The 15814-nt window shown below is 42.2% G+C and overlaps 1 protein-coding gene across 1 annotated transcript in view; it reads left to right on the forward strand.

Moving 5' to 3' along the window:
- The first annotated feature begins 2715 nt into the window (after window positions 1-2715).
- The window catches only part of LIN54 (lin-54 DREAM MuvB core complex component), a 36288-nt gene continuing 23189 nt past the window's right edge, over window positions 2716-15814 (forward strand). Inside the window, exons 1-4 of the mRNA XM_018570975.1 lie at window positions 2716-2790; window positions 6297-6895; window positions 8937-9051; window positions 12146-12294. Of these exons, the coding sequence (XP_018426477.1) occupies window positions 6299-6895; window positions 8937-9051; window positions 12146-12294 (861 nt within the window). The 5' untranslated portion in view covers window positions 2716-2790; window positions 6297-6298. The remainder of the gene's footprint in view (window positions 2791-6296; window positions 6896-8936; window positions 9052-12145; window positions 12295-15814) is intronic.

Here is a 15814-nt window from a genome sequence, read left to right on the forward strand (position 1 = left end):
ATGCTGGGCGTATGGTTTATAAATTAGTTTTTGTGCTCATCATCCCTTTTTCCCCTCTGACCATTTATAATAGAACTTACTAAGAAAACTATCAAATCTGGCACACTTTTTTTCCATCTCTATTTACCTATGTGATGGACTTATTGTAACCCTCACGAGCAGGGCTCTCCTAATCATCTTGTCTTTGAATTGAATTGTAACTGTAATGTCTTCCTTACATTGTAAAACGTTGTTGTTGCTGTATGAATGCTGTATAATATTTAAATATTTTCTATTATGTTTTAGAAACAAAATGAGCAGACAAAATAAGCAGCGGAACCCCACATGTAGGATCTAAAGGAACAGTACAGAATACAAAGTGGCACAATTTGTAACAGGGGCCATGGGAAAAACGAATGTGAAAGCAATGATTTGTAAAAAGGCTGTTATAGCACGGATCTCTAGAAATGATGTGTGGGGGTTCAGTGCACACAGCTTGCTGGAGTTCACCCAGGCCCACACAAAACTGTCACTGACCTCCCGGTCAGATGCTGTGGGGACAATCTCCACATCACAAAGGGCTGGGGAATACCCTTGCCACAACTGATTGAGATGGGAGGGAGGGTGGGGTGTCAGCAACAGTTTTGCATGGGCTTGGACACACTGGGCTTGCACCAGCAAGTCCCAGCAAATCCTTAACTACTTGCCATCCGCCCATTGTAAATAAACAGACAAATGGCTAGCTCCCTACTGCGGGGCGCTGTAAATAATATTTTTTTTCTTCTCGCGCCCGCCCCCTCCAATCACTTGTATTGTGCCCAACACTCGAACAGCCCGGGCTCCACTGTCCCCTCTACGAGCCCGGGAGTGGCTCAGTGGCTCTCTGCATTAAGATTGGCGGGAGATCAGCACTCTTCCACCTGCTGATCTCTGAATGCGTTAGTGGTGTGTATTACATCACTTCCGCATTCAGCTGTCATTTCTCTGGCTGCTACAGCAGATCTCTGCTTTATCAACTCCTTTGGGGGTCCCTAGGTGACATTAGGGGTCTTAGAGACCCCTGATGTCTCCATAAAGAGGACCTGTCAGTGTGCCTGTGCTATCACATAGGGGGTTACAAAAATTAAAGTCACATATAAAAAAATTAAACATTTTCTACGCGCAAAAACAACTATTGCGCCGCACGTTACATATCACTGTAAACATCGAAGTGAGAGCAATAATTCTAGGCCCACCAATCACTGATAACACTAAACTTATGAGCGTTAAAACCTTTTAAATTGTCGCCTATGGCCAATTTTGGGTATTGTAGTTTTTTGCGGTTTCGCAAGGGTGCGTCATTTTAAGGCTTGGCATCTTCGGTGTCTATTTATCTAACGTGACCCCGTTTTTTATATTTTACCAAAAAATTGGGTTATTATTAATGTTTCATAACAATGCAGGGAAAGGTTTTGTTTTTTTCAAACGTTTTGCTAGCAGCCAGCATGCAAAAAAAACAAAAAACCTGTCTAACCGCTAAGGTTAAAAACAGAGGTTTAGATACACGTCTTCTACAGAATATGGGAAAGCCGCACAGCCGCACCAAGGCACCTCTATGTAGTGCGGTCCTAACTCTAACCTATGAGAGTCTCCATCCTGGAGCACATGTAGCAAAAGATAAAATTGGGTGCAGGTTTGCCACGAGGTAGCCCAACCCCCATAAAGGCACAGGGACACACAAGGGACCCCGCACATCACAACGGCAGCTGAGACCCCCATGCGTCACTGCACCAAATCAGTCAAGCAAAACAAATGGCAAACGCACTCATCAACTGATTATGAGTTGATGAGTATGTTTGTCATTTGTTTTGCTTGAATTAAAAAAAAAAAACCCCAAGACTTAGGGATTCCTCCATCCATGCCAATAGCGTGGATGAATGAATCTCCCACATTGTATTCTGACAGCGGCACATGCAGTACCTTGACAGAGACTGCAGCTGATTGGGTGATCATTTTCCCACATGTCCCTTTAACACAAGTTAATCTATTGATGGACATTTGTTGAGATAAATCCACCCACAGGTCAAACTTTGGCTGATTCCTGCTGAACCAGGAACATTTCAATCAGTGTGTATCTTAAATCTCTAGCTATCTCATTCTGCATGCCTCCAGTCTATGGGCTTAATTTACTAAAGTCAAAGGGAAGGGGATTTTCCATTAGGTTAGTGAATGAGGTGAAGCTCTGATGACTTGCATCATCCAATCACGTGCAAGCAAAAATACTTTATTTTCCCTGCATTTGATTGGGTATTCTCTGTAAAGTGAACAGCCTTTCTGTCTTTAGTAAATTACCCCCAATAACTCTTCAGGCATGTCCCTAGATGACATCTGAAGTCTATCAGCAGATAGTGTGCACACAGCTTCGTATCTCAGTGACCCTTTGCTGGTGTCTGTGACCATAGTAAGAGTCTACACAGCTCGATCTTATAGTTAAACGTGATCAGCTTAACGAAGACCATAGAGGCTTAGGTAAAGCCTATCCTGTGTATAGGTGTACACGAACATGAAACTCAGTTTGAATTTGCACCCCACACCCTCTATCAGCCAGCCAGTCAGTCAGCTAACATCGTCCTCTCGCAGAACCTACGGGCCGGGGACGCCTCAAAGCCTGACGTCACACACCGCCCGCCAGATTACGGAAGTAGAGAAAGTCTCGCGAGAAGAGACCTGTTCCTCCAGGAAGTAGAAGGAGAAAGGAGGCGGTGCTTGTTGTCCCGTGATCTGAGCAGAGCCCGGGAAGTCTTCAGTCAGTTCGCAGCTGCTCCACAGCAGGTTTGTCCTGCGGGGGGCAATTAAGTGAGCAGAGGAGTCGGAGTAAAGTGGTAGCAATGTCAGGGGGCATGCATGTGATGACGGGGCACAGGTTAGGGGCACGTATATAATGAGAGGGCACAAACTGGGGGCAGAGTGAAGGCGCATGTATGTAATGAGATGGCAGTGTCTATGGGTATGCATGTTATGATGGGGCATATGTTTTAAAAGTTAATGTAATGAGGAGGATATTTTAGGGATAGGTATAAGGATGCACAGACTGGGGATGCATGTGACAGGGGCACATAGACTAGGGGGGCATATAAGTGATAAGGTGGTATGGTCTCTGGGGGAGCAAGTGTGTGATCATGGGGTCATCTACAACCGACGTTGAACCTAAAATGAGTTCTATGTTTGTGCCCAGTGTAGAGATCTTTGTGTCCAGTGTATAGATCTGTATAAATAAACATATTATTAACTTGACAAAAAGTGTTTGTGCACTTCAAGTCAACCTGTGCTTTCTCTCTGCGAAGCAACAGTCTCACACAAAGGGGATCTGCCATGGGAAACCAAAGGAGGCTGCCGTTGCTAAGCTCTTGTTTTAAAGGTGTTTGTTTCCTGGCTGTCAATACTGAGTGAATGAGTATAAATATAAGGAATTTCTGGCTATAGTTTACAGCCCTGGTGCCCAACCTGCTGCCCTTGGTGTTTGAAGCAGAGCATTGATTTATAAAGGGGCCTTTAATAGTAGTGATCTTTAGCAATTTTTTTGTAATCTGTTTCTAGTCTCCTGCTGTCTCCTAAATCACAGCTTCAGTCTGCAATCACTGCTGTAAAGTTACAATCTCTGATTACAGCTGACAGTTTTCTGTAGCATCACATATAGTAAATACAGTAAACTCCCCATTGTCCGGCATTCATGGGGATTGGTCGATTCTGGATAAATGTAGTTTCTGGTTGCTTGAGAGCTACTATTAAAATAGGTCTAACTAATGCAATACCCAATACATACCATAAACTCTGTATTGACTTCATATTAATATTTAAAAGCAGTAATCAAAAGCAAATGAAGACAAATAGACACACGATCATTTCCCGAATAATACATGTTGCAGAACAATGAGTACAAAGAGTTTTTTTTTCTGGTTAGATGAGAGTTTTGGTTAGTTGAATACTGGATAACTGAGACTTTTATAGAATTGGATATTTGTACATATATATGATTGGGGCCCTTTGTGGGGGTTTAATAAAACATTTATATTTTTCTATATAAATACAAAGGTTATGGCTGACCATCGATAAAAGGAGAACTATGGGGGTCAGGGCTTTTCCCCATAGTTCTCCTAAGGGTAACGGGAGGACACAAACTAGCGCCCTCCCGTCACCCTAAGCTCAGTAGCTCGCGGTATAGTGAGACGCAGCAGCAGGGACGGATCCTGACATTACTGTTGAGATCCACCCAGCTGCGGGATTGACGGCTGGCTCTGCCTATCTAGAGGCAGAGCCAGCTGTGCCTCCCCCGTCCGTTCCGCCAGTCAGGGGGGGGAATCCCTGCAGGGAGCCGTGATTGACAGTCACGGCACTCTGCAGGGATAGTTCGAGAAGTGAGCGAGCGACGGTATGTGTTCGCTCACTTCCGGATCTATTGAGCCGACGTGTGACAGTTTCATTGTCACAGGTAGGCTAGAACTATGAGGTGAGTGATTTTCACTCACCTCATAGTTCTCCTTTAAACAAGTGGGAACCATTTGGCCTTTGATAACTGAGAGTTTACTGTATTTTATGTGGCCTACCCTGTAAAGCTGTTCATACACGGAGCAAATTTCTTGATGAAGTCTTGGAGCCCTGTTGGCTGACGCCTACCCGTCATCCTTTGATATGATGATCAAAGGAGCCAGGTAGAAATTTGTCACCTGCCACCGTTAGAATAGCTGTAGCGGGAGATTTGGCTGGATGGAGGAATCTGTTAGATAATTTTTGTTCAGGAAAAAATGTATTAGTGTATGGCCAGCTTACGTTAACAATCACTGCTGGTTCTGGCTTTGTGACTCACAAATACTGATATCAGACACAGCCTGGCATCAGAAAGAGGCCAGCAATGGCAGCACTTGTACTTCTGTAATGACAGTTGCTTTAACTGCTACTGTCCTCAAGCTTCACATACTCCCCTTTCCTTCCCTGTTTACTCACTCAGTTCACCCAGGGTAGTACTGTGACATATTTGATGCTTCCTGGTATAGGAGAACATGGGACTTGCTTTCATTGGGGCAGAGAGAGTCCTTATTGCTGTGTGGGCTCCGGTTCATGAGTTGCAGGCTCTCTTGGCCTTCTTAGCAGTTAGTTGCACACATTTTTGGAGGGCAGTTGATTCTTTTTTGCTGACCAAGTGGTATCCCCTAGACACATTTTCCAAATGCAGCCTTTATAAGCTTGTGTCTCTGGGTACCTTTAGTTTAGCAGTGCTGTACACTGAATAAAAAACTTTAGCTCAGAGGCTGTACCCTCCTACTCTGAAAGCGGAATTCCAGTATTTAGGGTCCATTCACACCGAAATGGGAAGGTAATTGCAAGTCAAGGGAGGCTCCGTTGACTTGAGTTTGTACCTTCTGATTTCCTTCCGATCTGTTGCATTGCGATCTGTTTATCAACGAATGCTAACTCAAGGACACTGAAAGAGTGAATGGGGCTACTTCACACTACTGTCTTGCGTTACATTGTGGTGGAAAAAAAAAAGTAGAGCATGTTCTCCTTTTTTTTTTTTTCTTTAGCGCAATGTAATACAATGGAAGGTAGTAGTGTGAACTGGTCCTATTCACCCCCATTCATTTTTTTGGCTTACCTTGTGTTGACATTCGTTGAAAAACGGATCGCAACTGATCTGGTATAAATGGGAACATAATTACACCTGTTAAAAAAAATAAATAAATGGGGACATAATCCCCCCCCACCCCCTGAAACTCTTTTTACTTTAAAAAGATCCATGCACCAACCTTTTTCCTGCAGTCTTCTACCTGGGCTGGTGAGAGAAGTTCTACTTTAAACTGTCAATCCACAGTGAGATTTTGGTCTGGTAAGTGAACAAATTCTACCAGCATCTTAGCAGTGAGAGGGTCTAATAGAATATGACTGGATTGCTTAGATTAGGTGACGTAGTACAGATCTGACATCTATTGTTTCCCGGAAACTGTGAAAGGATTATAGAAATATGGCGTTCATGCATGCAGTTATACTAGCAGATTTTTGAGATCATTTAAATGTAGGAATCTGTAATGAAAAAACTAAACTGAAAGTGTATGTCCAGCCCCAAATGTTGTTTCTTTAGTTTGAGGTAGGATGGGGAAGGCTTAGATCCCTTGTCAGGTTTTTGGTGAAAATACATGAATACGAGCATTTTGCACATTAAATATTGCTGGTTTCTTTATTTTTTAATCTAAAGTGTTTAGGGGAGGGGGGTAAAGGGTTTGTCTAACCTAAAACTTTGGCCACTAAAATATATCTTCTCCTTCTTTCTTATCTTAGAAAGTGAGACATGGATGATGAGAGCATTGAAGCCATTACAATCTCTTCTCCCATTGCCGAAGAGGTGCCTATGGAAACAGACCTGGAAGAAATAGTAGAAGTAAATAGCAGTGGAGAATGTGTTAGTACTTCTTTTGTTAAGCAAACTCTCCCAACCACTAGTAATCATGCCAGTCACCTGGCAGTAGTAAGCGTTGCTTCAAAACCCAGCCCGGGACCTTCCGCTACAGCTATGAAAACTGTTCTACAAAGTGGAATACATAAGTTGGGGACGCAGTTGCCCGGGCAAATCATTCTTAACAAGGCTTCTGAGGTCGCCTCTAGTAATAGATTTGTGAAGCAGGAAAAGCTGATCGTAACGACGTTAGGGAAGTCAAGCCATCCCATTGTACTGATTCCTCAAAATCAGATGTCAAGTACCCAGAAGGCCACTCCTCTCCAGCATGTAGATGGCAAGGGGGCACCACAGCAGATCAAGTTGGTTACTATTGGGAGTCGTTCTGATGTCAAGCCTGTATTGGGCATGTCCTCCTTATCCGCTGCTCAACTCATCAGTTCCACTACCAAGTCTTCTGTTCTTCAGGCACAGCAAGTACAGAATGTGCAGGTAAAGTTTATATTGACATTGAAAGCTATATTTCACTGTTCAGTGATTTAGTTATATGGGTGGGCAGTGTCACAGGAGGTGAAATAATATAGCTATACATAACAGAAAATTCCAATATATTTCTATGTTCATCTGATCTCAATTGCACATTTTTAGCCTTTGAAACATTTCTATTTGGGGTTTTGTTAACCTGTCCAAATTGCAGATATGCATGAAATCTTATTGTCTGCAGCCAATAGCCTTTCCTCACACAAAACATTATAAGATCTCCTGTTTAGTTTTTTTATGCAGTTGACTGATTGCAACTTGTGTTTCTATTTCAGTTACATAAACACTGGTTATCAGGAAATGAAAGTCATTTTATGAACTTACAAATGTTTCTCAGCTTCTGGCATAGTGTAAACTGCATGAGAAAGGCCAACTTAGCTATGTCTGCACAATGCTGCCTGTAAATGCAGTTACATTAGCTGCTGATATCTCACGCAGTGTTGCCCTCGGCTTTTCAGCGTCCTCTTTCCCGCTGGCAATAGTTAATTAGCATGTCTATATCCCTGCCTTGTACGTGAGGATATGGGGGACTGCCGAGGATGTGTACCACACATGGCATTCAAGGAGATAAACATGCTGAAAAATGTTATAGAGCCTGTTGGATGATTTATTAAAACTCTGTGTCCAGTATTGTCTGCATTGTACTGTGCACTTAGGTTGTATTTACACAACTTGCATTGCTTGATCTGGGTTGCAGTGTTCCTTTGCCTAGTTTATTGTTTAGTTTGCAGCTGAAGTCATAACTTTTTTCTTTATCCTTAACCCGCATTGCTCTGTGTTTTAAATACGGCGTGTTCCATTTTTACCTAGTGCACACCAATGCAGTACATTAGTGTGAACTGAGCCTATTGGAAATATTAGACTTCAGCTTGTCACTGCAGTGCAGCCCAACGCACGTGTATGGAACTTTAATGAATTGGGCACTAATAATGCCGGCTTTTATGTAGATTTAATGACTACCAGTTTTGCCTGATGGGGAAAATGATGACAATTTGAAGGTATTAAAACCCCACTCGAGGCAAAGTATAATCCCCCTCCCACCCTCCTCCTGTAACCCATTTACCTAATTTCGCTGGGGGGATTGCTAACCCAGTGTTGCAGATGGTCCCTCTATGGCCAGTCCCCAAAAGTTCTCTTGCGATTATGTCACTCCTCTTCTGGGTCCTGAGAGGGTCCTGCTGCTGGACAGCCAGTAGGCAGTAATGTGGACACCCATAGAAGGACCCCACCGAAAGTAAAGAGAAGGCTCAGGGCTGGAACGTCATGTGCCCATGGCTTTAGGTGAGTAAGGTAAGAGCTTTAAGATTATATATTTTTTCATCCAGTGATCATTTAGAAGAGTGTGGGAGGTGGCTTAACTTTATTCCGGAAATGGGCTTTAAAGTAGTATTAAATGCTCAAATTTTTTGACAATAATGAATCCAGAGCAAACAAATATACATTGCCCAGCAAAGCATTTCATTACATTTTTGCCCAAACACTTACAATCATCATGTTTCTGATCAGCTGCTTCCAAGTCTCTCAGCTCTGCTTCCCTGAACTTGTCTAGTACAAGATCACGAGGGACAACTGTTCCTCTACTAGCTTGGAGGAGAGGGGGTGGAAGTAGCTTGATTTGCTGTGTTTGTGGAGACACACACACAGTTTACTAGCACACACACACACACACAAGGGTGAAATGTGAGTCATGACAATGTGCGCATGTATACACGATCACTGCACCTCTTCATTACCGCAATAAATGTGAATCACTTGCAGCGGAGCAGCATCCATTGTAAGTGATTTCACTTACAATGGATGCTGCTGCGTTGCAAGTGATTCATTTGAAATATCGTAAAACCCTTTTGACTTTAATATCACTTTAAGGTGCTGCTGTTAAGATTAGTTTTTTTTTAATTTTTTTAAAAAGATCTTCATTTTATTTAAGTTGTGTGTTTAATGTACACTGTACACTAAAATGGCCTCATAACTCAGGCAAATTATGATTTTACAGATTGCTAAGAAACTTCCTGCTTCATCTTCTGGTGCAGTTATTACCAAGTTGATCATTGCAAAACCGTTGAACAGCAAGCCTGGACAGACTACCCAAGTATCATCTGTATTTGCAGGTAACTGCCAATAGCTTTCCCTGAACCTGTTTATGATGTTTTAAAGGGAAGTATACTTCATTTTATGTAAGCACACATTTGAGCTATTATTGTAGTAGAGTAGGGAGTGCTTGGAACCCCTGTCAGGTTTTTGCAGGATTGCAAATGAAAGTGTCACACTCTGTTTAACAGTCTAGACACATATTTGTTCAGTGTAGGTTTGAGGGGACAGTATAGAAAATAGCTGATGTGTTTAGGGGGCTCATACAAATACCCCCTTTCATCAGGAACAAAAAATATATGTAAAGCGCACCACTGGGATGTGGACAAATATTTCACTCGTTGGCTATGTAAGAGCAGGTGTGCATGAACTCTTCAAACGAATGGGAGAGGAACCCCATGCAATATTTAAAACGAAACAGAGTATAGAGAAGAGTGCGACTACCTACAATTGCTCTATGAATAATATTAATAATAAATTATAATAAAGCGCAGCCTATTAGCTGAATGGTTAAAAGGAAAGTGGCAGAAGTGTGGAGTCTATGCACTCACGTGGTGATGACGAAGATGGTCTGTGTACTGGCGATCTGGAGTGTCCAGGGCGTCCCCAGGGTATCCCCTGGGAACCGTGTCCTCGGCTGGCCAGGCCGAGCCACGGCAACCGGAGCAGGGAGCAAAGACTATGCCCGGCAGGTGGATCCTGCACTGGAGAGTGTGGATCAGTGCGGTGTGCAGCGCGAGTGCTGGGGAGTCAAATACAATGTGAAAGTCGATGCTCGTGGTCAAAGGGAGAAGTGCTGCAGGGTGAGAAACCCCTGTGGGTTGAAGTGACGGCTACGCGTTTCGAGGGTAACCCTCTTTGTCAAGCCTTGCAGCGTTGTCGGCCGCGGGAGAAGGCCAATCTTTTAAAATTGACAGGGGGGAGGAGTCCGGTCCGGAAAACTGCCGTGACAGGTTTAGCCGCCGGGAGGCGGACTCGCATTCACGAGACACTCAGAGGTGGTATCGTCAGGAGCTATCATACTCCGATCTGTTAATTGTTCTGGGGACATTATGTGAATAACATTTCTATAATGATAATCATAGCTTTCTAAGAGTGAGTATTGACATTGGGGCAATCATGACTACTTAATATTTCTATGTAAGGCATATCATCAATTTCCGTAATAATATGGGGATGAACATATTCCTTTAACAGGATTACCGCCCAAACCATGGATTAATTTTAGAAAAACGAGAAACGTAAAAAACAGGGTGGGACCGAGTAGGTCTTTTCTAGCACCCGAAGTTGCACCAAAACACTTCCTCTTCGATAATCGGGTCGGCGTTTTTCAATGTAAAAAGCCCAGATGCCTTACCTGTCAATTTATACAGCATGGCCAGTCCCAATTTCTCGACCATCTTAATAAAGTACATCCCATCAAGCAGTTCATCACATGCTCCCATAACCATGTGATTTACGGTCTCACCTGCCCGTGTGGTTTGATGTACATTGGCCGTACCATACGCCCAGTACGGGCCAGAATCGGGGACCATAGGCGTCTGATTGCCAAGGGCGACCTAGAACATAGTGTACCAAGACATTTTTCCATCAAACACCAAAAAAGGATCGAGGACTTGAGGGCATTTGCTATTGAACAGATTCTCACACACATGTCCCCTTCAGAACGCTTTCATTCCTTATGCAGAAGGGAGACGTTCTGGAACTACAAACTCAACACTCTAACACCAAATGGGCTAAACGAAGAAATCGAAATACACACTATTCTCTAAAGGGTTACCATGAATCACAACAGAACCATCACAATTACATGCTGTTTTTCACCCACGGGCCCATGGATTTTTCTATCCATGTGTGTGTGGGCGTATGCGTGTATATGTATGTGAGTGTATATGTGTGTGTATATGTATGTTCTTGTGCTCGTCTGTGTACACATTTGGCTATGGAGTACCACTAGGGTGGGCCGACATTCGGACGCCTATGTTAGTGTGTACCCACACCGAGAAAACCTTCATACCATCAAATGCACTCTTCTCTATACTGTGTTTCCCTTTCATCAGGGCTCACTAAGGAAGAAAATGTATCAGGACGGGGTATTTGTATGAGCAAAACATTGAGTGAATATTCACTTTAATTATCCAATAATATGAAAGGCAGGTTCCTGTTCACTTATATAATCTGCACATGATTGGTTGAATAATATACTAATAGACTTTACATAGAATTCGATTTTTATATCCTTTTTAACTATGGATAACATTATTTACGGAAAGTTGATGTAATTTAGAAATTTTCAGTATCCTAAAAAGATCTTGTATAGTAATGCATAGGTTGGGCATCAGTTTGTCTGCATTTACTTTCCCTAGGTTATTCCACCACAAAAATGGGAATGGGTCCAAGCCTTCCAAACCCAGGAATGAGAAATAATTGTATGCTCAAACAGTCGTCTTAATGTAATTCACTGCCATATGTTTCTCTTTACAGTGTCTGCACTCTTTATGTCTTGTAGGCTGGATTCACACTGTTGTGGTGCATTAGCTCATGCGTGTTAACTTGCATTGTGTTAAGGCAGCCCCTTCATTTGAATTGGCTGCCTAATGCACCAAAAGAGTGCATTGGCTAATTTGTTTTCTTTTTGCGAAGCACCACATTGCATCAGAGTTCTTTACAGTGCATTTGTGATGGCAAGCTGTGTTGGTGTGTCATTTAAGAATAAATGTCACCGCAGTGTACCAACAGTGTGAAGTGCAACACCAAGCACAACTACCTTAAGGTGCCCATACACCTGCGATCGTATGATAATCACAAGGTGTATGGAAGGCGTGCGACCGCTTTTACGGTACGGTCGCACGTCTTTTGTCGAACCAGCAGGCTAGAAAACCCGACGAGAAGCGTACGATTCTTGCCGGGTTTCTAACCTGCTGGTTCGACAACTGTGGGCTTTCGATGATCGCAAGTACGATCTGCCTGTCCAAGATGGGCAGATCGTACGAGCTTTTAATAAGCTTACGACCATCGCAAGACAATAGTCTTGCGATGGTCGTAAGGTGTATGGGCACCTTAAGACAGATTTTTTTGTTTTTTTTGTTTAAAGGTGTTTCCTTTCTTTTACAGGCAAGGTGCTGTCTCATGTTAATTCTGCAACTCAGTCAAAACCAATAGCAATCACTGAAAGTGGACTGGTCACTGGGACATCCCTAGAGTCCATAACACAGGCATCCAATAAAATTGCCATATCCCCTCTGAAGTCTCCTCCTACCAAGGTAATATTTTTGACTTTTACTCCATTCCACTGGGCCAGTTTGAGAGCTGGGCCAGTTTTGCTTAATGTTTTTTCTCTGTATCACTACTGTGTAAATAATTTGGACTCTTGAAGCAATGCTAGGTTAACTTTAAGGCAGACTTGTGCCTTGCCCATGAAGGACAAAGCAAAAGGTGCCTCCTAATGGCACCCTGATCAACAGCAAATAATCACATTCCCTTCTGTTCAGCTGCTGGAAACAAATACAAATAACCAGTACTCGAAGGTATGTGGCTCAGTCCCATATTAAAACACTGGTGCCTAGCAATTATTCACGCTGAGAACTTAAGGTGCCCATACACCTTACGACCATCGCAAGACTTTTGTCTTGCGATGGTCGTAAGCTTATTAAAAGCTTGTACAATCTGCCCATCTTGGACAGGCAGATCGTACTTGCGATCATCAAAAGCCCGCCCCGTTGACCGCAGTGAGGGCTTCCGATCACTGCAAACGGGCAGTGTGCGCGTGCGCACACCGGCCCGTTCGGCAGTTGTCGAACAAGCAGGCCACTAACTTGCCGAGAATCGTACGATTCTCGGCGGGTTTTCAAGCCTGCATGTTCGACGGAAGACATCCGACCGCACAGTAGAAACGGTCGTACGCCTTCCATACACTGTACGATTATCGTACGATTGCGGATTTCCCGCGATTCTCGTACGATGATCGTACAGTGTATGGGCACCTTTACACTTGACTAACTCTTGCTTGCTAGCTGCATTCCAGTGGAGCTACTGAGGAATAAAGGTAAGTATGTCTAGTGGTGGGGTCAGCAATAAAGTGAACCTGTAGAAACATTTTGTATTGTAGTTTACAGGGCTGTCATCCTTACTCTTTGCCTACTTGGGGAATCCCTGACCTGAAACAAGGATATGCACTTCATGTGATGGGATACCTTATATGAACACCAGATAGTCAAGGAAGGAAAAGAATGACAGCCATGCACCTCCAAAAAAAAATTCTCACTCGGGAGCACAGAGTGAGAATCACGCACACACAGAGCACTTATTGGAATATCTTGGCTGATGTTTCAAGTGTTTTTAGTCACCGAAGGAGGAACATCACTGTTTACCATTATGTCTGATAAGATGGACATTTATACATCTGTTTAATTGGTGCTGGAGTGTTTTTAACCACAAAAGGAGGAATATCACGTCGTTTTATTATTAACACTTTGATAAGATGGACAATTATGTAGCAGAGAGTTTATAGATTGATGCAAGATACATTATTATTTTGGTTTGCTTAATATTGTTTTGCATATTTTCACATTGTTTGCATATTGAGGATTGGAATAATAGATACTAATTTAATATCACTTTAGTCACTTTTTATATGAGTTTAGAGTTAGTTTAAATGTCTCAACAAGCATAGTCCATTTTATTTGTGTATATTTATGTGCATATATTTGTGTTTTATATGTGTATTTTTGCTTTTAAAATGCATACAAAAGTTTTTTCTGTAAGGCAATTCCACCAAAAGAAACCAGTTTGTTTTGAACTAAATATACTATTATATGGTATTATAAGTAGTGATAAAGTTATTTCTAAATTGGTAGGCTCTCAGATGTTATGTAAAACATGGTCTGTATAAAACCAGGAGTTGTGAAGTGTCCCACCTTGTTAAATCTGTCATTATATTACTTCCTCAGGTCACTGTGGTATCGGTTGCATCTCAGCCCTCCAGCTCTCCTCAGAAGACAGTTGGTGTGCCCATAAGTATGGCTCTTGGTCAGCAGCTTCTGAGTGTTCAGACATCCACTTCCTCTTCTCCTGCAAAGGCTATTACTAATAGCACAATTGCTCAGGTAATCAATTTGGCTTTTCTTTGGTCAGTGAACTATTCTAAAGTTTCCTTTTTTTTTTTTAATTGAGCGTAAAAAGATCCAGAGACCAGAAATAAGTGACTGATTTTATTATTGGTTCAACACTTCAATGTGAGATTTATAATGTGTTTGTACACTTAATACAGTCGAAAGTGGTTATAGATTGATTTTCCTCACTGTGTATTTCAGCTGTACCTTATTTATATCTTTCGTGTTCTGATAAGCCCTGGAGAGAATGCTGAGAAGTGAGAAGTCCCTCAAATTCAACTCTACTAGCCAGTTAAGAGGACTTCTCTTTGGGGTTTTGTAATGGGGAAAAAAAACAAATCTTGGTGTACACTTGCACATGTGTATATATTTTAGGGATGTTCAGATACCAAGTACAGATACTTTTTCAGCTCCAAGACTAGAGAAATACTCAAAAGTTAAGAGGCAGCTGTAATTTTTAAGGAACATTGGCTTCGGGGCTCCTGGGATTTGTGCATCTCTGTTTTAATGAAGGATGTGTTTTTATATATAGATATCTATATAGACCTCTAGATATCTATATAGATATAAAATTAGGGATATACCAATACCATTTTTCCAGACCAAGTACCAATACTTGTCCAAGTACTCACAGATACCAAGTACTGAAATTGTTGTTTAGTGCCATGTGACAATTTCTCTAAAACTACAGACTATTGATTTCAGGACAGTGGTGGAGCACCAGGGCCCAGGTAGTTCTCGCGAAAATGCCAGGTATCGGCACTGATATCTGTGCATCTCTAGTATGTATGTGCTAAGCCCTTTTTTATGGTGCTGTTTCTGCTTTTAAAAATGTTTACTATATCTTTACAATTTTAAAAATCCAACTCCAGCTTGGGCAAAGTGTTTTTATTTTTTTTATTCAGTCCCTGGCAGCCCCAAAAAATAAAAAGCCACTCCTACTACAGCAATACTCACCAAATCGCCAGCGTTGTCCCCTGCAGAATGACTGCTCTGACTCCCAGCTGCCGATACTCTTCCTGGTTGAATGACACCCAGCATCATTCAACCCATTTCTGGGAGCCAAGGGCTTATCATCATTTCAAGCCTGATGAAGGGGACCCTGTGTGGCCCTGAAACGTTGCTATTTGTTTTGACATGAAGCGTCAATAAAAAGACGTGTTCTTCATTTCAATATGGTGTGCTGGTGACATCTTTACCAAGGCTTACAAGGGACCAATCTCTGCAGCATTTAGGATCAACCCTCTGCTGGAGGAAGAATAGGGCAAAGAAGACCCATGATGTCATTGGACCTAGCTGAAGAGATCAGAAAAAAGTAAAAAATGCCCTCTTTTTAATCTTTTTTTTTTTTTTTTAGGCGGCAGCCCTATTTTAACCCCCTTAAAGTAATAGATCGGCCTTAAAAATAAAAAAGCAAAAGGTGGCAGAGATCAATAATCCAGCAGTGAGTTTTAAAACTCCAAATGATTATTCAGTCAATGCCTACTATCTGGTTTGAAAGTTGTAGAATATAAATAGCTGATGAGCTTTTATATTTCCAGTCGTTGCAGCTATAACTATCTTCAGTAGCCTTTGGAACATTGCTTAAATAGATAATTTGCTGAACTGTATAAAAAAAGGTCCAGTTGACACACGTATATGGTGATGCTAGCATTGGGTTTATAAACCCTGC

Source organism: Nanorana parkeri, unplaced genomic scaffold, assembly GCF_000935625.1.
Source record: "Nanorana parkeri isolate BGI_ZX_2015 unplaced genomic scaffold, ASM93562v1 scaffold1645, whole genome shotgun sequence".
NCBI lineage: Eukaryota > Metazoa > Chordata > Amphibia > Anura > Dicroglossidae > Nanorana > Nanorana parkeri.